The sequence below is a fragment of the Dasypus novemcinctus genome, chromosome 24 (assembly GCF_030445035.2).
Source record: "Dasypus novemcinctus isolate mDasNov1 chromosome 24, mDasNov1.1.hap2, whole genome shotgun sequence".
NCBI classification, from domain to species: domain Eukaryota; kingdom Metazoa; phylum Chordata; class Mammalia; order Cingulata; family Dasypodidae; genus Dasypus; species Dasypus novemcinctus.
In genome coordinates, this window is record NC_080696.1 from 41,171,649 (window position 1) to 41,194,989 (window position 23,341).

General features: G+C 40.0%; 1 protein-coding gene across 2 annotated transcripts in view; it reads left to right on the forward strand.

Annotated features, from left to right (window-relative positions):
* The first annotated feature begins 1,964 nt into the window (after positions 1-1,964).
* CTNNBL1 (catenin beta like 1) overlaps positions 1,965-23,341 on the forward strand; it is a 227,099-nt gene continuing 205,722 nt past the window's right edge. The window contains exon 1 of one of the 2 annotated variants that reach the window (XM_071211701.1): positions 1,965-2,197. In XM_071211701.1, coding sequence (XP_071067802.1) covers positions 2,168-2,197 — 30 coding nt within the window. In that variant the 5' untranslated portion in view covers positions 1,965-2,167. The remainder of the gene's footprint in view (positions 2,198-23,341) is intronic. The other variant, XM_058287065.2, reaches the window with a different exon arrangement.

Here is a 23,341-nt window from a genome sequence, read left to right on the forward strand (position 1 = left end):
GGAAGAAAATCCTGATTGCTGCATTTACTGATTTCTGTGATGTAAATACAACCACCATGGCTGATTTCAAGCTACCAACCTGATGTCAACCTGCTTGTAAATTTCCTGAAAATTTAATAATGAGCTCTTAGGTACCTGTCTGTAAAAATTAGTTCCAGCTTACCACAAACTAGAACACAGGACTGTCTGTGTCCACAGAGTACACTTTCACAATTACTCTGTCTTGCCTTCTTGAAGAAGGCACAGTCTATAGTCCCAGCTAAGTTGGAGGGGAAAAGAAACCCAAATAACTTGGTTCAAAGTAGATTACATAGGTGAACCTTTAAACAAATAAACCTAAGCATGGCATTTCCCTGCTTAAAACCTTTCAATAGCTTCCTAGTGGACTTAAGATAAAGTCCAGTCTCTTTAGCATGGCCCACAAGGCTCATTCTGAATCCTCCCCCTGTACCAGACACAGTCCTAGGTTTAGGGATTATAGTGGTGAACTGAATATGTCATACAATCCCTGCTCTCCTGGAGCCAGCAGTCCAGAGAATGAGGCTGTCAATAAACAAGTAATCAACTATAAATACATAATTACAGATTAAGATATATATGCAGTGGAGGAGGTGGCACAGGGGGGGGGGGGCCTTACTTGGACTGAGGGTGAATTGAGGAAGGCTATTTTTAAAAGTGACATTTGAGACCAGAGGATGAGAAGGAGTTGGATGAGGAGTGGGGCTGGTGATAGGATAGAAGAGAATTTGGCACTTTGAGGAATAAAAAGCATTTCTTTGTACTTGGGGACAGTGGGGATGGGATGGTAGGCTGATTATATAAAGATCATGCCCGTGAAGGGCAGGGAGTTGTGTGAGGGCAGGGCTTAAGTCCATTGACAATGGAGCCTTATCTAAACCCCAGGAACTTAGATGCTCTCTGTGAATGCAACTTTCTCCTCCAGAAAACTTTTTCACATCACTCACACAGAAACAAGATCATCTGTTTCCACCAGCCCTTGCAAGGATGAAGAAACAGAAGCCCAGAGAGAATGTGATCACCAACAGTTTCTCAGTGATAGTTCTATTGCCTTGGAAGAGTCGTTTTCTGAGCCAGCGTTGTCCAATAGAAATACAATGTGAGCGGGGAAATGGAATTGGATCAACCAATTGGGCTCCCGTCTACCATCTAGCAGGGCCTCCTGGTGAGGGCAAGCTGGCCCAGACAGCGAGCTGGCCCAAGCAGAGCACCGGCCCATATTGGAACGCTGCCCCATGCAGGAGTGCCCCCTGTGTGGGAATGCCACCCTGCACGGGAAAGCCATCCAGGGCAGGAGTGCCTGCTGATGCTGAGAGCTCGCGCAGCAAGATGACACAACAAGAGACACAGAGGAGAGAAAATAAGAAGATGTAGCACAACAGGGAGTTGAGGTGGTGCAAGAAATAAATAAAATAAATCTTAAAAAAAAAGAGAGAGAAATACAACATAAGCTTTAAAGGAAAGTCACATGTGTAACTTAAAAATTTCAAAGCACATTAAAAAAAGGAAAAAAAAAATTTCTAACCACATTAAAATTTATTTTAATACATTTGACTTGGCAGTATACCCAGAACATAATTTCAATATGTAATTACAATGTCTTAAAAACCTGGTGTATATTTTTATTTATATTTATGGCACATCTCAATGTGGACTAGCCATATTTCAAGCACTGGGTAGCCATATAGGGCTAGAGGGTATCCTACTGGACAGTGCAGTTCTGGGCCTCGGTTTCCTTATCCGTGAAGTGAGGCTCACATAAGGATAAAGGGGCCTAGGTCGCTGGGAGGATTGTGAAAGCACACTTGAAACACCCAGTATTCCACACTGCCTACTGGGAGCGGTAATAGATGTTGCTCCCTTTTGGTCCTTTTCTGACCTCAGAAACCTTTCAAGTCTCCGCCCTCTTTCCCCGCCCATCTCAGGCTCCAGGCGGAAGCAGGTCTGTCACAAACGCAGCGCGCTTTACGGTGGCTCTGCCTTTTACCGCAGTGTGGCCCGCTCCCTCGCGTTGGGCACGCTTACCCGGTCGGCTCTGCGGCCCCGCTCACGGCGCTTTACGGTAGTGTGGCTGAGCTATTGCTGAAGGGGCCGTGGGTGCAGCGGGAACGGAGGGAAACAGTCGCGGGTGTTAGCTGCTTCCTGAACTATGGACGTGGGCGAACTTCTGAGCTACCAGGTATGAGAGCCGGGGAGGGCCGGGGAAGGGCCGTGGGAATTTTCCTTCACCCAGGCGAGAGGGTTGCAGGGCCAGAATCTCTTCATCTCACTTCTTGTCACTTCACTCCCGGGATCACCTCACTCCCGAGTCCGGGCCCCCCACACTTCAACGCGTGCCGACGGGGTCCCAGCCCTTTTTTCTTTTCACTTTCCCAGGACCCTCTTGGGCCCTTTAAGTTCATTCCTTCCCAAGGCCCGAACCCCCTCACCTCTTTTCACTCCAGTCTGCGCTCCCTCGCACCCCATCTGGGTTCCCCTCAACTTCTCTGAAGGCCCCAGACTACCTTATTTTCACGACCGCCCCACTCAGTTCTCCGCCTCACCACCCCCAGCCATTCATTTACTGAGTTGGTGGTGGTGTTGGGGAGGACCACGGGCCTTCCTTGGATTTGAGCCCCAGCTTCTCCACATGGACAAGTCATTCCTCCTCTTTGACCTCGGTTTGTCTATCTATAAAGTGAAGACAGTGGTAATTACTAGTGAGCTTGAGAACTATGTCAGCTAATGGCTGTGAAAGCGGATTGTAAAGTGCAGAAGGCTGTACCCATGTAATGCTGTCGTTGGGAGATGTTTGGAATACTAGCATGGATGGGACCTTAGGGATCTTCCTGTGCCCTTGTTCAGGATACTTGTAGGGAAACTGGTCCCGAGGGCAGGAAGGAATTGCCTAAAGTCACTCAACAAGTAAGATCTGGAACTAAAGTCAAGACTCCTAGTTCCCAGCCCAAAGTTTTTCCCCTCCTTCGACTCCTCTGGAGGCTCCTTTTAAGAGGCAGTAGAGCAGTGCTGTCCAGTATGGTAGCTATTAGCCACATATGGCTATTGAACATTTGAAATATAGCTAGTCTGAATTGAGATGTGCTGTAAGTGTATATTCACACTAGATTTTGGAGATGTAGAATTTATTAAAAAAATGTAATTTTTTTGTGCTGATTATATGATCATATTGATCATGTCAGCTTTTTATTAAATCATATTGATTAAATTATTATATTTTGGATAATGAGTTAAATAAAATGTTTAAAATAAATTTCACCTGTTCCTGTTAACTTTTAAATATGGCTACTGGAAAATTTAAAGTTACATTTGTGGTTGGCATTGTTTTTCTTTTAGATAGCCCTGCACTAGAGGATAGGTGATTAAGGGCCAGGAGTGGGGAGTGGATGTGGCTCAAGCAGTTGCGTGCCTGCTTCCCACATGGGAGGTCCTGGATTCCGTTCTAGGTGTCTCTTAAAAAGAAATAAACAAAAACAAACAACAAGCAAAACAAATGGAAAAACCAACTCAGGGGAACCGATGTGGCTTAGTGGTTGAGTGCTGGCTTCCCACATACAAGGTCCCAGGTACCTCAAAAAAAACAAAAAAACCCCACGAGTCAGAATCTCCAGATTGCTTGGAATCTTGATTTTGGTAATAACTGGCTGTTGTAACATTGAACAAAATACTTCTCTATGCCTTGGTTTCCTCATCTATAAATTGGGATAGTGATGGTACCTATCTCACAGGGCTGCTGTGAAGCATAGATTTAAAGTGTTCTGACTAATTCCTGTCAATGAGTAAATATCCAGTAATATTATTTTTGTGTGTCTTCCTCATCGAATATACCAAGCACTGACCTGGAGGCTCCAGACATGATGAGAAGGAACTTGTAAGCAGTGGTGAGAAATGTAGCCAAGAGATTTTTCTTTTTAAGCAATAATTAAATGTGAAAGGAGAAAGAAACTAGGAGGGTTGTTGAATGAGTGGTTGTATATCTGTTTGGGAGTTGTGGAATAGCTGTCTATTGACTCAGGATATGAAAGCTCAAGAAATACTTATTGAGCACCTACTATGTCTGCTAGGTATACAATACTGAACAAAATAGCAAGATTCTTGATTTTTTCAAACTTATATTCTGGTGGGGAAGTCACAAGATAAGCAAATAAACAAATACAGATTGTGGTAAATCTTAAATAAAGCAGGGTATGCCATATAACTATTCAGTTCAATAGCTACTAGCTACATGTGACTAATGAGCACTTGAAAGGTGGCTAGTTCAAATTAAAGTGTGCCAAATGAAGTTGTAGCATGAAAAAGATGACTGTAAAGTATCTTAGCAATAATTCTTATATTGATTACATGTTGAAATAATACGTTAGAGAACAAAGAAATTATATTATTAAAATTAATGTCACTTTTTTTTACTTTTTTAATATCGCCACTGGAAAGTTTAAAGCTACATATGTGGCTCATTTGTGGCTTTCATTATGTTTTTAGTAGATAATTCTGCTATAGAAAATAACCCTTAGGAGTGGGGAACAGGACTTATTACCTTAGATAGGAAGGTCTGTCTGAGGAATAGACATCAAAGTTGAGGCCTGAAGGTTGACAGGCACAGATTGATTGAGGCAGAGATAACAGCAAATGCATAGGCTCTGAGGAAGAAGCTAGTGCAACTTGTTAGAAGATTGGAAAGAGGATGGGTATGGCTGGCAAACAGTCTGTGATCAGGGGAATGGTAAGCAATGAAGTTGGAAATGTAAAAACTCTTTAAAATGGAAACATTTTGTAAACATGAAAGATGCATTACTCCCTGTATCAGTTTGGCCAAAGAAAGTGAGGCAAAATAAAGTACCTACCTTAAGATATCTAGCCAGATAGTGGCAAGGCTGGGAAGTCTGATTCCGTAGCTGGAGCTCCTAACCACTGCTATACTGCCTTCAAGAGGCTGCGCTAAAGTGCTTTCAGATAAGTTATCACATTTAATTCTCAAAATGGCCCTTCGAGGTAGGTGGCATGCTTATTTTATAACAAAGGAAACTCAAGCCAGAGAGGTCAGGTTAACCTGTCAAGAGTCAAACATCCAGTGAAGGGCAGAGTCAGAACTGAAACCAACTGAACACCCCAATCCAGGTTTCCATTTTGTTTTTAGATTTTTTTAAAACTTTTTACATAAAAATATGGTGCCATTGATTATAATTATCATTATAAAATAGATTCAGGGAAACCACTAAAGTTCACTTCTGGGGGAGTTCCAGGAACAATATTGTCTAATATGAATGTCTTCATCCCTCCTACTCCTCTGCCAAAATGGGATTCCTGGCAGGATCAGATGAGATAAGGTGCATGAAAACTCTGCTATGTAGTATGTGCTCATGGCACGTAGAAGTTTCCTTCCGTTGTCTCTCCAGTAGTAATGTTATTCCTACTCAGCTCAGCTCCACTATCAACGATATGTCTTCAACCTGCTTCCTATCCTTTGGCAGACCTTCCCTTTGCTGCCTCTCTTAGCCCCAGCCAAAAGCATGGTAGATGTTAACAAGCAAGCCACTGAAATGGGGTGGGGCTTGTTTGGGCCTTTTGGACTCTGTTTATAGTAGCTTTAATGTAATATTATTTTCCCCTCTTCCACTGCTTGACTGAGGCAGGTCTCTTTCCTCTAGAGAATAATTTGCTAAAAGGAGGTGATAAAGCCATGTGGAAGGAGCTTGAGTGTTGAGAGTAGTCTAGGGATTGTTAAAAGGCAGATTGCTGGGCCGTCCCCACAGAGTCTGATCCACTTAGACGCCGGTGGGATCTGAAAATTTGCATTTCTAACAAGATCTAAGGTTATGCTGAAGCTGCTGGTCCAGGGACCACACTTTGAGAACCACTGGTCTAGAATAATCTACAGTCCTTCAAAATGTTCCCCAGCTGAGATTTTACCCTCTCTTCTTGTAGCCATTGGTTTGCAGTTTTTTGAGCTTAAATTATACCTTTTCCCTGCCATCCAAGATATTGAGAGCAAATCACTTCATTTTTCGAGACCTCAGTTTTCTTATATGGCTAATGACGGAATTAGATAAGACTTTCTCTGAGGTCCCTTCTAGTTCTACAATTTTGTGATACTAATTATATCGGTACAAGGGCATCAGAGATTTCAGGGGATAAAACTTGATATAGAATGAATTGGGGCTGAAAATCAAGGGATTTGGGTTTTAATCATACCTTTAACATAATTTATCTGGGTAACTCATAACAAATCACTTCCCTCTGAACATCACTTTTTAATCACTTGTAAAATGAAGGGATTGGGCTATATGGTTTCTGGTTCTTTCCATTCCTCAAATTCAGACACTAAGGTGAGCAAGGAAAAATATCCAAAGTTGAGAAATGCCTATTACAAGTATTTAACATTTTTTGGGTGCTTAATAAATTTCATTTTGGGGCCAGCTTGATGGGAAGATTCCATTTTTCTGGTGAGATTGGGTCTTCTAGTAATAGAGTTAGGCAGGAAGCGCCTCAGTATATGCTTTATATCCTTGACATATGTTAACTATTCATTTGATAAGACAGGAAAATTACAGTGTGGAAAGAAGTGCTGGAAAAAATCTTAAAAAGAAACCAGTTATGTTCCCAGTATGGAAATGTACTTTTTTGATGCCTTCAGGCTTAGAAATCTCATCAAGAAGTATACCCAGGAGTTGCTTCACTGAGAAATTTCTACTGCATAGGCGTGTATATGAACTCCAGGGCACTCTCATTACTACTAGTTCTACAGATGTCTGGAAAAAGTTCTGAAGTTTTGGAATAAAGAATTCACATTCAGTGCACCTTGGATCAGTGGGAATGACTTGCTGTGTGACGTGAAAGGTATTTTCTTTGAGGTAGATTGGGGTTGGGGACCCTTGATTTTGGGGATATTGCAATCACCCACTCCTTGTCACCTATCAGTAATATCACAGTGTTTCGGGGGTTTATATGAATCCATAATATTACTTCTTTCCCCCCTGTTATTTCTTTCTTTTTAAATAAAAAATTTAAATGACAATGTACTGGCAGAAACAGTATTAAAGAAAGTGATTGAAAAAAGGAAAACTACACTCTAATCAATACATTTTTAATTCTTATAGTCCTTTAGTATTTTGCCTGGCTATATAACCATTGTGTATATCCTGCTTTGTGTTTTATGTTTTTGACTTAACATTGCCAGAAATATTTTCTATGTTTCTACATAGTCGTCTTATTTGTAATGTTTACTTACTATTTACTGGAACAATATACCACTTCCTCCTAAATTGTTCCTCTATTATTGGGTATTTATGTGGTTTCCAGGTTTTAGTTCTTATAGATAATATTGCAGTAAACCTTTTTGTTCATGTCACATTTTTTCCCCCTCCCATCTGTCATTAGTAATTAACATATGCCAGCTCCTCTGCTTAGTATTAATGTACAGAAATTATTAAGACATGGCCCTGGCCTTTAAGGAATTCATAATTTAAGGAGTGAGACAGATGTTTAAATAACAGTATGAACAAAGTATATATGGAAGCACAATGGAAGAAATGATTGGATATGCTTGGGAAAGTGTATATTGATGGGGATGGATTTAAGTTTGTTTTGTGAAGAAAATGGAGGTGACATTGGAATCCCAGCCTTGATGAATGAATAGGAATTCTGTGGGTGGTGAAGGGGGCTGGGAGAGTCTTTCTTGACTAGAATTAGTAAAAGCAAAAACATGGTGTGAAATAAAGTGTTAGGTAATTGTTCAGATGGGTAAGTGAAGGTGAGTGGCAGGAGATGATGGGGTCACCTCAGTCACAGATATACTAAGCAAGACAGTGCTCATATGGAATTAATACTTTATCAGGTTACCCTCCTACCAGTAATGTTTGTGCTACTGTAATCTTGATAGTATATAATTAAATTCATAGTTTAAAATTCCACTAATTTAGTAGGTATAAATTGTTAGATCAAAGGAATTTTAGGAAAATGGCAGTTTGAAGATATTATATAATAGCACTGAAATATATATTCGAATGTGGCTAAAAGGGGGAAATTTTAGGTTGTATGTTCCTAGAATAAAAATTTAAAAAAAAAATCTGGGAGTGGATGTGGCTCAAGCGTTTGTGTGCCGGCCTCCCACATGGGAGGTTGTGGGTTCAGTTCCCGGTGCCTCCTGAAAAGATAAAAACAAACAAGTAAAACAAATGAAAAAGCTAACTCAGGGAAGCCAGTTTTGCTCTGTGGTTGAGTGCTGGCTTCCCACATATTAAGTCCTGGGTTTAATCCCTGGCTCCTGAGACTTCAAAAAAAAATTTTTTTTTCTCATGGAACTGTACAACACAAAGAGTGAGCCCTAAGTTAAACCATAGGCTGTAGATAATAGTACAGTTATAAAAATCTGTTTTCATCAGTTGTAACAGTTGTACCACATCAATGCAATATATTAATGATAGTGTGGTATATGGGAAATCTATTTTATGCATGATTTTTCTATAAACCCACAACCTCTCTAATAAAAAAGTGTTAGTTCAAGGTTGCTTTAATAAGGATTCCTTTTTTTTCCTTGGTTATTTGTATTTCCTATTTGCTGTTTCTTTCTCTTAAGGTAATAATTGTGGTTTGTAATTGAGCTTTTGTGTTTTTTGTTGTTTTTTTGTGTGTATAAAAAACATTAGTGGAAGCCTGAACACTTGTGCTCAAATATGTCTTTCATTCTGCTGTAGTCGAATTTTACCTATAACCTTGAGAATATTATTCTAATCATGATGTCATTTTATAGCATTGTGAAATAGATCCTTTTTGCGTGAGAGTTTAGACTGATGCTTTTCACAGTTACTTTTTGTTAATAGGGGGCTGTGAATAACAGATAAAGAGCCATTCTCATTGATACTCCCATATCAGTATTTTCTATTTCATCTCCTTAGTCATCTTTTTCTTAAGTTCATTTCCTCCCTTTGCAGCCTTCTCACCTTCTTTCTTTTCCCTGGCTTATTATCTTTATGTGCATCTTCCACACCATGTTTACTAGACTGTAAACTTACAGGCAGGGACAGCACTTAACAGAATTAATGCCTAATAAATGGTTGTTTAGTGAATGAATGAATCAGTACATGCCTTTGAATATGCTCTTGTTATTTGCCCCTTTGGAAAAGGTTTTGCTTCAGTATCTTGTCTGCTTGCTGTCCTCCATCTCTTTCACATCAGACCTCAAGAAAGTTTGGTTTAAACCTGTTACTTCAGTTCCCTAATCATCCTTGTCTTCCTCCTCCTCTTTTTGCTATGAAACATTTGTTCTTTTTTTAATTTTTAATTTTAATTTTGAACTAATTTTAATCTTACAGAAAATTTGCAAAAATAGTGAACATCTTATATAACCATAGTACAGTGATACAAACCAGGAAATTAACATTCATATAATAGTAACTAAACTACAAACTTGATTCAAATGTCACTAGCTTTTCCACTAATGTCCTTTTTGAGTTCCAGAATCCTACCTAGGATCCCATATTTCATTTAACTGTAATTTTTCCTTAGTCTTCTCTAATCTGTAACCGTTTCTTAGTCTTTTATTTTTCATGATCTTGATTTTTTTTTCCCGGAGAACTGATCAATTATTTTCTAGAATGTCTAAAACCTAAATTCTTGAAGGTTGCCAGTGCCCTCTTTTGCAAAGATTTTCTTGGGCCTTATTATTGCTTCTTCACCAGAATTTGACTTTATAACTGATTTTTATCCTTTTAGAAGAATTTATCCATTCTGCTGCCTTTCAGCACTTTTTATGTAGATAACTCTTAGCTCACTGGCCCTGATCTCTCATTTAGGCTTTATGTGTCTACCGTTCATTCTGGCCAGATGTTCCACCATCACATAATTTGCTACCTTCTTTCTTTCATATCCACATCTCCCTAATCTTGACTTTGCATTTTTATCAATGGTGTTGTTCCTCTGACTTGCAATAATCCTTGGAGCTATTTCTCAATAAAATATTGTTGAATATTGGGAACTCTGAAAGACAAGGTTCTTTTCCTCATGGGCCATACAAGCTCATGGGCAAAGGGCCAGCTCCTCTCTCAGGAGGCAAGTCAGTGTTAGGGAATAAAAATGATTAAATAACTGTCTGGATAGGAAAATGTTTAAGTCACAGTTCTTGCTTTCATGGAGCTTTCAATCTAATGGGGATACCCCAGAGATTTGAAAATTAATAATCCAAGTACAGAGTGTCCATGGTATTATAGATGTATGAACAAGATGGAGTGGCACAAAGGCAGTAGTAGCTCTGTTCTTAGTAAGTTGGGAAAAGCTTCACAGAGGATGTATTACTTCTCCAGGTGTGTTTTCTCTATCCCTTCTTTTCTATTTCATATATCACCATCTTGGTTTAAACTCATAATGCCTTGTCAAACAAGTGACTGTTCCTTTTTATTTTTGGTTGGTGTTCCTTTTTATTTTTGTGGACCTTGTGGTATTGGTGAATGTGTGTTTATTTCCTCCATAGGCCAACAGAGAACATTCTTCTTTAGTCATAGACTTTAGTCCTTCCTATTTTGGCATTCTTGGAGATAGGTATTATTGAGATATTATTGAGACCACTGCAGCAGTCATTCCTATCAAGAAATAAGTCATCAACACAGTAGTTATTTTCCACAAATAATTTTAGTATTACTAAAACATCTCAGTTTTCCTCTCTTCTAGTACCAGGAATCTCACTTACAAATTCTTCTCTTTCTCCCCTTCCCTCGTAACCATTTTCTTTCCTATAGAGTTCCAGGAATAATTGATCTGAAAGTGTGGTGACCTAAACTTTAGGACCACTGCTCTACTGTGGGTTATAAATGAAACTGGATTATTTTCATCCTGAGTTCATTGACAGTTCTAGTGAGAATTACTTCAGTATGTTTTCATTCTCTTAACTCATCTTAGACTATCAGTTGCTTGTAGCAGACTACCTACTTTGGCTTCCTGGACTTCCCTTCAACTACCCATCAATGTCCAGGGTCACTGGCTGATGGGAGGATTTGAGACCAAGCACAGAGTTTCATGGTGTGCTCTCTGTTGTGTCTGATTATATACTGAATGATATGTTTGGCATTATTCATGGGTTTACTCTGTTCATACATAAAATTGCTTTGATTACATATTTAAAAAATTTAGAATCTTAACCCCATCTCCAATCCCACCCCTCCTGTTTGCAGAAACTGAGTTTAAAATTTCTTCTGAGATCTTTCAGAAACTTTCACATTGGCCTCTTCTGCTGGTGTACAGTGTTGAAATGCTGTTTTCTCTGTAGTTTTGGATAAAAAGAGAAGAATTGTAGCTACAGTTTGTCATATTATCTTTTACCAGCCTCACTGAACATTAATGTTGGAACAGATAATAGCTTCTCAAATTAATAATGAAGGAAACCTTTGAGCATTTCATGGTTATGTAATTATTTATACAGAAGCTGAAACATGGAATGGACGCTCTGGTTTAGGAGTAACTGTTGGGCAGGGAAGGCAGAGATGCCAAGGAATCTAACAGAATGCTGAAATTAAGCAATAAAGGAGGACAAGAAAGAGACATTACCATTGATTAATTGAGGGTTGTAGCTGAAAGAAATCCATAATGTTCCTTTTTTAAGAAGATGGTACAGGTTATATTGAATTGTATTACCTCCTCATTTATCTGGTATCTTTGGAAAATGTAGTGTTCCTCATAAACATATTTTCCAGGTAGAAGCATACAGGTGGAGTAAGAGTGCTAGAACAGGAAGAGCCTAGAAATAATCCATTTCAGAATCCTCTTTTTTTCCTTTTTATAATAAACTTTATTTTTGAGAAGTTTTAGATTACCAAAAAGTCACATCGTAAGTATAGGGGAGATTCCTATATAACCCCCCTCCCACATTTCCCCTTATTAATAACATCTGACATTAGTATAGTACATTTTAAAAAATTGGTGAATCAATACTGAAGCATTGGTACTAGCCAAGGTCTATAATTTACATTATGGTTTATACTTTGCACTGTACAGTTTTATAAGTTTTTAATAAAATGTATAATGGCTTTTATTCACCATTGCAGTATCATGCAGAACAATTCCAATGCCCTAAAAATGCTCTTTGCTCCACCTATTCTTACCTCCTCCTCGCCTCAGAATCTCTGGAAACCATTATCTTTATATCAGTGTTACAAGTTTTTCTATTCCACAATAGCAATAAACCTACTCTGGTTAGTGGTTGCATTCTTCCCTTATGTTTGTTCATTCCTCAGTCTTGAGGATTTTGGATAGTTATGCCCGCTCTGCTTCAGATTGAGAGGGAGATTAGATTTTACGAGGCAGATGGAAGGAACTGTTTTTGCTTGTAGTTGTATATACTCTTTGCTTTTTGGATGGGAATTGTCCATCATCATCATCTTATTAGTTGTCCTGGGCGAGTCTGATGAACTGGAGAGAAGGTGTTGGTCACAACTCTGCTGAGATTCAGGACTCATTCGACACATGAACAGACATACATTCTGTCCAATTTAATGGGTATAGTAGTAATTATATATAGGTTCAAATAAAAGGGGTAGAAGAATCATGAGTAGGGAAATTATAAATGAGTCTAACTCTGTTATACTGGGGAAATAGATTATCCTATATTCCAAGATAAGATCCAGTGACAGGTTGCTGATTTCATGAGGTTGTGTGCCCTTAGAGGCACCCTGTTTAAGGCTTTGTTTACTGTGGCAGTTAGTGAGATCTGCTTGAGATGTGCATAAGCATAACCTCTGCAGTGATCTCCTGACTCACTTTGAAATCTCTTAGCTGTAAAAACTGTTTTGTATTTAATGCTTTCCCCCTTACAGTCAAGGTCTTTGTCCAAATGCCCTGCTGGTTGGTGCTTGGTGTTAATCCCTTGGTGCCAGGGAGGCTTTTCCCCAGGAGTCATGTCCCACATTGAGGGAAAAGTAGTGAGTTTATTTGCTGAGTTTGGCTTAGAGAGAGGCCATATTTAAGTAACAAGGTGGTTTTTATTTTTATTTTTTTTTAAAGATTTATTTATTTATTTGTTTATTTTTCTCCCCTTCTTCCCCCACCCCGGTTGTCTGTTCTCTGTGTCTATTTGCTGCGTCTTCTTTGTCCACTTCTGTTGTCAGTGGCATGGGAATCTGTGTTTCTTTTTTGTTGCGTCATCTTGTTGTGTCAGCTCTCTGTGTGTGCGGTGCCATTCTTGGGCAGGCTGCACTTTATTTCGCGCTGGGCGACTCTCCTTACTGGGCGCACTCCTTGTGTGTGGGGCTCCCCTATGCGGGGACACCCCTGCGTGGCAGGGCACTCCTTGCACGCATCAGCACTGCGTGTGGGCCACCTCCACACAGGTCAAGGAGGCCGGGGGTTTGAACCGTGGACCTCCCATATGGTAGACGGATGCCCTAATCACTGGGCCAAGTCCGCCGCCACAAGGTGGTTTTTAGAAGGTAACTCATAGGCATTAGTATTATTAGGCTAAGTTTCAATTTTACAGGAATAAGGTACATAAGTACAAGCATTAATATTGAAGGCTTGGCATATTGGCCTGTTTTCTTTTATTTAGGCATTGCTATAATATTCTAGAGATTTTTGCTACTCTGTTTGAGAAAGTAGCAGGACTCCCGAGGACGGGAGTTTTATGTTTTGTTGGTTATTGCATGGGTCTCCACCAACTGAGAAAACATCCTATGACAACATTAATGCATTCATATTCTATGGAGGTATGCCCAGGTGCACCCTACCCCATACATAATCCCCCCTTTTTATAGATGGGGAAGCAAAGCTCCAGAGAGGGTAAGTGACTTGTCTCAGGATTCCAACTTCTTAGTGACAAGGGGATTCAGAGCAGTGCTTTTTCCATGATCACCCCTCCTCTTCTTTTACATATTCAAATATTTATTTTTTGTTATTGTCATTTTGTATGGAAGTTTTTCTGAAATATATGAGCATTGGGGAGTGGATGTGGCTTAAGCAGTTGAGTGCCTGCTTCTCACATGGGAGGTTGGTCCTGGGTTCAATTCCCGGTGCCTCCTAAAAACAAAAAAAACTAAACAACAAACAAAAAAAAATCAATTTAGGGGAGCTAATGTGGCTCAGTGGTTTAGCACCAGCTTCCCACATAGGAGGTCCAGGGCTCAATTCCTGGCCCTGGTACTTCAAAAAAACACAAAAACTATATCTATATCTATAACTGTATATCTATATATCTATATGGACATTCTTACCTTTCCCAATAGGTCACACTACAGTCTCAGTATCATTATGAACACATGTTATTATACTGATTCTCTAATGACCTTTTGAGAATGCTGAAGGCTTTTAACTTCTGCATTAAACACTTTAGACTATTAGAGTTTTTTAATTCTTATACCTACTTTTTATAGTTTTTAATCTCTTGTTGGCATCAGCTGTGACTCCTTAGTGTTGTTCTTTGGTAGAATTATATCTAATTTGAGAAAGGAGAGCCTGAGGGCTTTTCTTGTGAGTGACGTGTGTTACTATTTTTTTTTTTTCACCCTTGCAGGCATTTTTTTTTCTGCTTCTTTTGGTGGTGTCGTGAAATGTTGAGGTTGTTGCATGGATTAGGCATTAGTATTCTTGGTCATCTTTGGATGACCAGTAAAACTTTAGGACTGTTCAACTAGATACTGAAGTCTGTGAGATAGTGGAAATAATATTGGCATAACTTATCTTCATTTTCCATCTAGCGTTTCCTCTAACATCTCTTTGCCTATCACTGTCATCCTGGGGACTGAGGAACATCTGAAAAATTCCTCTTGCCCACTGATCATGAATCTTTCAAGAGAAACTGGTGCTCACAAATAGGCACTTAACTTGGGCTTCTGTGGAGTACCTGTTTATCTTTATGGAGAGGAACCTTTTGTTTGACTACCTTGAACCCTGTATCTTTAAGTCAGCCTTATATCCAAATCCCACACCTGCCAGCTCATGAAATATAATCATGATTGTAGCAGTTACCTTTAGATCTTGCGTGTTTGTTGTTCCTGACCAGTTCATGCCTCTGTCCAATTCCTGTCTAGTACCTGGCTCTTGGCTCTATCTTGCCTCCTTTCCAACCCACATAGACCAGTATCTTTTAGACTTGGTATGTAAATCTGATCCCAGGCTCCCAACTGCTGACTCACCCTTAAGGACTTTGGCTGGCTGGGACTGGAGTTACTTCATATTTTGTGCCCCATATTGGGTTCTCTGCTCTACCTGGACCTTCAGGATCCAGCCTTTGGGCCCAGCTCATTGGTGAACACCATGGCTAACCCATCTGATCCTCCTGTGAAAGGATTATTTGAGCAAGACCTACCCAAAAGATTTGAAGATTTTCCAGTTATGCACCTTTGAAAGTCTACATGTTCTCCATCTTGGTCTTATTCCAATTTTGCCTTGTCGTTGTTTTCTGGTCATTACTAGTCATTACTGGTCATTACAAAGAACTAGGGTGCTGTTCATTGTTTCTAGGGCATGGTCATGCTCACAGTCGGGCTCTGAGCCTGTCCAGATTTTGAGGGGACCAATCCAGATTTCATTTGGATAAGTGATCCATATTAGACACTGGCAATAGAGTGATGCACAAGACAGTCTTCTCCCTGTCTTTATAGAGCTTACATCCAGAGAGGAAAGACAATAAACAAGAATAAGAAATACAGATCAATAAATTAGAGTGCCTAAATATGCAAACAAATACTAGGTAAACAAAACAAGATAATTTCATAGTGTTAAGTACTATGAAGGAAAACAATGGGCTGTTGTAATAAAGTGATGGGGAAGAAATGGCTATTCAGAAGTTTCTGAAGGCCTTTGAGGAGGTGACATTTGAGCTGAGAACTGAATGATAATGATCCAGCCGTATGAAGAATGGTGGGAATAGCAATGTAGGCCAAGGGAAAACCAGTACAAAAGCCGTAAAGTGGGGAAAATCTTGTCAGGTTAGAGGCAGTATGGCTAGATCATGGGAGGGAGGAGGGGACAGCTGAGATAAGAACAGAGATTTCGGCAGCAGACTTGGTGCAGTGGTTAGGGCGTCCGTCTGCCACATGGGAGGTCTGTGGTTCAAACCCCGGGCCTCCTTGACCCGTGTGGCGCTGGCCCATGCGCAGCGCTGATGCGTGCAAGGAGTGCCCTGCCATGCAGGGGTGTCCCCCGCGTAGGGGAGCCTCATACGCAAGGAGTGCGCCCTGTAAGGAGAGCCGCCCAGCTTGGAAAAAAGTGCAGCCTGCCCAGGAGTGGCGCCGCCCACACGGAGAAGTGACACAACAAGGTGATGCAACAAAAAGAAACACAGATTCCCGTGCCACTGACAACAACAGAAGCAGACAGAGAAGACGCAGCAAATAGACACAGAGAACAGACAACTGGGGTGGCGGGGGAAGGAGAGAGAAATAAATAAATAAATAAATCTTTTTAAAAAACATACATAGGAAAATATTAAAAAAAAAAAAAAGAACAGAGATTTTGGCTGCAGGTGGGGAGGGGGGTGGGGACTCTAAAATTTTTGCATTTTTTTCCAAAGAATAATGGAGAACCTAGATTTTTAAGCTGTGGAGTGAAACAATTTGGTTTATGTTTTAAACGATCACTTTGCAGAATAGAGAATAGATTGTAGGGGAGCAGTCTGGCCAGCTTAATTGTTCAAAGGGGTAGAATCCACCTTTGCACTGCAGAAGGCTGCAGCTGAAGCTGTTCTGCTCTCCCAGGGATAATTGCTTTCCCACCTAGGTTGTTTTCAGAATCTCCCAGTTCTAAACATTTAATCTGTGTTCTGGCTTAATCAAGAAGCTGTACTCTCCTCGTGCCAGACTTGGCACAGAAAGTGTGGGTATGTGCCTTTTATTGAGCACTGTGGCTTGGAGAGAATGAAGAAAGCAGCCCCTGCTGCATCCGAGGACAGTGCTACTGACCCTGAGCACCTGGTAACTTGTAGGAAGCTTTGGAATCCATAAACTTTATGTGCTTCTGCAAAACAGTTGCAGATGGTCTGAACTGATGATTAAATATCACTGCTGTTTTGCCCAGAACTGCTGTGACCATCCTTTCCATGTCAGGTTTTACATTTCTGTGGGTAATTAAAGGGGCACAGTCATTTCTGGTTACTTCCAGGATATCTTTTTCGGTTGGCTTAGGGGTAAATTTCAGTTTCTGCTAGTTATGTAAGTGATGCAGTGAGCAGTGGCTGTGAATGGCTACTTTTTATTTTCAAAATTTATAAACAAACTTAAAAAAGGCCTGTCCCTAATGAAAAGGAATACTTGCCTGCCTTTGCTGTGGCTGTTCATTCTCTGGTGGGAGTTCTGCCATCAGACTTGTCAGAGTTGGTTGGCAGGGACTTTTTCTCCTGAGTTAGCACAGAGAAATCTGAACAGACTGAGATAATACCTATTAGCAATGGTACAAGCATATCTGCAGAGGAACAGATTTCATTTTGACCAGAGGTGCCACTGGTGGGCACTACCCTAATTCTGAATGTATCTCTTAATACTGATGACAGGACTTTTCAGCAAATAAAAAGAATTGCTTAAACACCATCTGAGTTGGCCAGTTTTTACCAGACTTTAGAGTTACAGAGGGCCTTAGGCTGCTCAGCCTATCCATATAAAGTCGCTGAGTCTTATCTCCTGGTTCTTACTGGGGATACTTACACCTCACTCAGCGTAATGAATTTGGGGAGACAGAAATCTGATACTTCTACGTTTTTTTGTCACCTGGATTGTCTTTCATCCCCACAGAACTTGCAAGGACACAAAAGGCTCAGTGGGGGAAAAAAGAAATGATGTCTGCCTACTGGCTGACACTACTTGTGCCAGTGGTCGCGTGGGGATTCCATAATGAAGATTGCAAATCACTTTCCATCCTCCTGGAGCCTGTCCCATAATTAGAAGAGTAAATATTTTGTTCGAATTAATAATTTTTCCTCTCCTTCCTCTGAGTACTTTAAACCACCATTAGAGCAGGATGGAGTCTTTGTCTGATTTTATGCCCCATGTTGTAGATGTGATTGTCAGCAGGAGGTTGAGGAAGTCTTATTTTAATTGAAAAGCAATTTTTAGCCATATATGTAGCAGAGTCACTTCTGGCTGTTTGAACTTTCAAGTTGCGGAGTAAAGTGACTATAGCTTTCCTTTGTAGCTTAACTCTGAGCCTAACAGGATAATATTCTGAAGTGGATGCATAGCTGTACTTGAGGTATTGCCTCTGCATTACTGGCAGATTGGTCCTTTAAGTGATAGATTGTGTTTGCACAAGAGGGGGTCACTTACTGGGACGGTGTGTTCCTGATTTGAAGTGAATGAAAAACAGCTCATCTAGGAGCTTGTGGATATTTCCTACTTTTAATGAAATGAAAGAAGGTGTCTCTTCCCTTTCTCCCCATGCCACCTGGCCAGAAGAACAAAGCATAGGACTGTGAATTACCAGGTATTGAATCCCACCGACAGCCACCATTGTGTTATTTGCTTTTTATATGTTCTACCAAATCATCCTAAAGACAACCCTGCGAAATCAGTTTCCTTTTTCCCATTTTATAGATGAAGAAAGGAAGCTCACAGAGGTTTAGTAACTTCCCCAAAGATACCCAGGAAAGAGATGGTAGAATCTTGTATCTTCCTATTAGAGGACTCTGGTATATGAAGGTAGCTTAAAATCAAAACAAAACAAAAAGTATACAAACGACCATAGAGAGTAGAATGCAGCAAGAATGCTGTATCATCCTATGTTGCATGTGCCTCCAGCCTAGCACTTATCATTCCTTACTGGAATTATTTACATGTCTTTCCTCCATGTTGGATTATGAGTTCATCAAGGACAGTGACCGGATCAGTGCCTGGCATATAGTAAATGCTCAATAAATGTCTCTTGACTGAAGAAAGGAAAGAATGAGTAGGTGAATGAATGTAGCATGAATGAATCAATGACTGGGTAGCTGAATTTGGGTCTCTTCTAGATGTCTTTGTGTGCTGAAGCTTGACACCTCTCCAGTTACCTTCTCTTTCTTCTTTTTTCTTGATAGGAAGTAGATAAAGCTGTGTTTGTAAATAGTAGTGGTACTGGTCATAGGAAACACTGATGTGGTTGAAGCTTGCCTTAAATATCAGTAGTTGACTTTCATAAAGCATAAAAGCCCTATTCCATTAACGAAGTCACCTAAGGGTTGACTAGTATTTCTTTTAAAGATTTGGGTTATCTCTGACTCTAAAGGAGGAGAGTGATTCATTTATTTATTATCCAAAGATTTAATGAAAGTCTACTGTGGGTCATAATTGCTGTTTTCTCTTTACCCAGCCTTAAAGGCAAAAAAAAAAAAGAGCTAATATAGAACAATGAGATTAGTTTTTATTTTGTATTGGTTTATCTGGCCTATTTCTGTTTGAATTTTTTTTTTTTTATTTAACATTCATCGAGTACTTTTTATGGGTTAGACACTATGGTGGTCATTTGTACACCCTAATAATGGCAAACCCAGGTGTCTGACTACAAGTCCATTCTCTTCTCACTGCAGCACACTTCCCTATTGATAGGACTTGTTTAGCACATCAATGTGTTCTTGTTTTTTGTTTTTTTAGGTACCAGGGGCCAGAGATTGAACCTGGGACCTTATATGTAGGAAGCTGGCATTCAACCACTGAGCCACATCTGCTCCCCTGAGTTGGCTTTTTTTGTTTCTTTTGCTTGTTTGTTTTTGTTTTATCAGGAGGTATGGGGAACCAAACCTGAGACTTTCCATGTGGGAGGTGGTGCTCAACCACTTGAGCCACATCCATTCCCTCGCCTCAATGTTTTATGTTTTGTACAGGTCTAGGACACATACTGGTTTCTTAAACAGAAACTAATAGAACTGCTAACAGGTCACTTGGATTTAAGGAGCCTCAGGAAACAGATCTGTAGTTGAGCACACAAACAGTTAAGACAGGATGATTTCCCAGTCATGTGGTGGTAGTATGATGTAATAGAAAGAGGGAGCGATTTAGGCTTAGACTGACAGGCAGTGCTTGAATCCCATCTCTACTATTTTCTAGCTCTTGACCTTAGGCAGTTTACTAAGCAAGGCACCTGAGCCTTAGTTTCCACACTTGTAAAAACGGGGAATGATATTATCTACCCAGAAGGTTTGTGTGAGGATTAAAAAGATAATGAACTTCTAAGTAACTGGCACATAGTAGGCACACAGTTAATGATATTGATTATTTAGCTTGGATAATCACTTGGTTAGGAAGCTGTAGGGGAAGTTCTTTATGGTTTCTTTAAACCCTGAGATTCTGAGACCTTACTGCCTCCTTAGAAGCTATTTGTGGTGTTTGTGAGATTTATATCTGTCTTTCTTTGCCTGTTGAGGCCAATTCTGGCTCACGTATTCAGCTTTGTTTAGAAGAGGTGGCCAATTCCCTTGTGTATGGGGTTTTCGACCAGTGTATTTCTCGGGTTTTTGGTATGTTTACTGGGATTTTCAAGTTTCTAAGTAATTTCAGTCTGAGACAAGTGAGTAGGATTGATGTCAGGCTGCTTTAACACAGGTGCTATAAACAAGATTAAGAGGTTGTTGAAAAGATATCAGCGGTGCTGTGGGGCTAGGTTTCTGAAGTCATTCTAAATTGACAGCTAATGGGTAGTTTGCCTTGATGGCTCTCTCTAAGTTGATTGTAACTGACACCTACAGAGGAAACTTGCTTATGAAAATCTCCTTTCCTTTATCAGAAAGTAAATCTATAGAAACATATAATATTGTTTTTGTACCATCTTTGAAAATAGTTGCCTTTTTGTACTGCTTTTAGTGCCTTTTTTAAAGGAATTCAACTCTTAGGGTTTTGTTTGTTTGTTTTATGTGATACCGGAAGCCTGCCAAGGTTCAAAGAAAACTTTAAAATGGGGAGGGTGGTATAAAACAATTTTCCTCTATTATATATTTATTTTTCTGTTTAAGACTCTTGTTTAATTATTTGTTATCCTTGGTAAAATTTCTTCTTGCTTAGCAAGGTATGTATTTTGCTCTTTTTGGTATACTTGATGCTCTTGCTAAGAATGCTTTAATTCTTGAAGTGAGCAGTTTTTAAAAATTACTTTAGAATAAGTTTTATAGCCTCCCAAGAGAGAGAGTTGTGGTGGGGATAGCGCTTACAGAAGGAGTTTGTAGGTGGATAAGAGGCATTTACCCAGGCTACCAGAGAATTCCTCTCCATGATATTCTTCCTGGCTGGATGGGCAGGGTTCTACCTGTTGTTTTCTACATGAGGGAAGCAATCTGAGAATAACTCACTCACCATTGTTGCTTTTGTTAGGAATGGAGGTGTTTTGTGTTTTTTTGTTTTTGAGGTACCAATGTGTAGAAATTGAACCCAGGACCTCATGTAGGAAGCTGGTGCTCAACCACTGAGTCACATTGACTTCCCTTAGTTAGTTTTAATGTTTCTTTTGTCTCTTTTCTTTTTTTTTTGGAGGCATCAGAAACTGAATCTAGGACCCTCCATGTGGGAGGTACGTGCTCAACTGCTTGAACCATATATGCTCCCAGGAATGGGGGTATTTTGCTAACTTCAGTGGTTTTGTAAAGCTTCTAGGAATAGTTAAACCTTTGAGTTGTGGAAAATGAAGTGCATCTTAGACAAAAGCAGACATGAAACCATCTCTTTTCATTGTCTTTGACGGACTCATCAACGGGCATGTACTGAGGCCATAACACTAGACTTCATTCAAGTTGAGAGAGAGAGAGAAAAGTAGATCAGTACTCAAGTGCTAGAAAGTATATTACATAGTCATGCTATGTTTTTAGGCTGTAAAGTATTACTCATAATGTTGAAAAAATACTCTTTTTAAAAAGGTATTCAAGGTAAAGTTCCACGTGAATTCTGTCTTTCTTGAAATAATATGTGGCAGTTATTGTGTAACAGACTCATGTCAATAAGTTTTTTTTAATTGCCTTCTTTTTTTAAAGATTTATTTTTATTTATTTATTTTTCTCCCCTTCCCCCCATTGTCTGCTCTCTGTGTCCATTCGCAGTGTCTTCTTCTGAGTCCACTTGGATTATCTGGTAGCACTGCGAAACTATCTCTTTTTTGTTGCATCATCTTGCTGTGTCAGCTCTCCGTGTGCAGCACCACTCCTGGATGGGCTGCACTTTTTTCGCATGGGGCAGCTCTCCCTATGGGGCGCACTCCTTGGGCATGGGGCACCCCTATGCAGGGGTGCCCCTGTTTGGCATGGCACTCCTTGCATGCGGCAGCACTGCATGTGGGCCAGTTTATCACATGGGTCAGAAGGCTCTGGGGATAGAACCCTAGACCCTCCATATGGTAGATGGATGCTCTATCGGTTGAGCCATGTCTGCTTCCCAATTGCCTTTTTTTAGATACATAGATCACAAAAAATCTTACATTAAAAAATATAAGGTTCCCATATTACCCCCCCACACTCCTCCCAACAATCATTGTGCTTATGTCAATAAGTTTTAAGCTTTAAAGAAGTAATGTTAATAATAATCCTGAGACCTAAACTGTGTTGGAACCTTTAAGGAATTACCGAGCAACTGTGAAAGACTCAGAGCAATTTCTGGTTCACACTCATTCATTCCTGGGTCATTCATTCCCTGTTCCCATTTTCTTGAAACAGCTTTACTTTCCTCTTTTCTTTCCTGTCTGTCCTCCTGCTAGTGTTCTTCCCAACCACTCCATCTCTTTGAAAGAAGAATGCAGTTTTGAGTCTTAGAGGTGATCAGAGGCAACTTACAGAAAAAAGCAAAGATTTCCTTGCCCACTTTAGTCTTAATGAAATTGTCCATTGTTAGAGGCAATATTCCACTAGCTAGAAATAGTTTTAAATAGCTTTCCTGGGTTTTGTTATTTAATATTGAAGGGTTCAGAGTGGACTGGTGATAATGGTAGGCACCGCAGAGCTCATGAAAGGTTTCCGCAAATGATCAAGAGGAAGTTTTTGTGTATTTTGTGTGTGCTGTTGTTTTTTAACTGAAATCTGCATAAAGGCAGATGACACTAAGCTCTTCTGGGTGGTAAAATTCCAAATAGGCAGAAACAACTGCAGAAAGAGCTCCATGTAGCTCAAGGCAAGGGCAGCAACATAGGATTTTAATTGTTGATTGAAAGATAATGACATTAGAGAAAGATGATGCAAATTATGCTAATATGATGATTTCTGAGGTTGTGACTAGGAAAAATGGTCCAGAAGTCATGTATACTGTTCCTTGCAAAGATGAGAGTTAGGTTCTAGGCCCAGCTCTATCTTGGGCTTAGGCTCAAGTCTTGCCACTTCTCTGGATCTCGGTTTACTCATCTGTAAATTAGGAGGTTGGACTAAAATTCTTTAAGTCTGAGTTTTACCACACGTACTCTTCGACTATTACTTGATGCC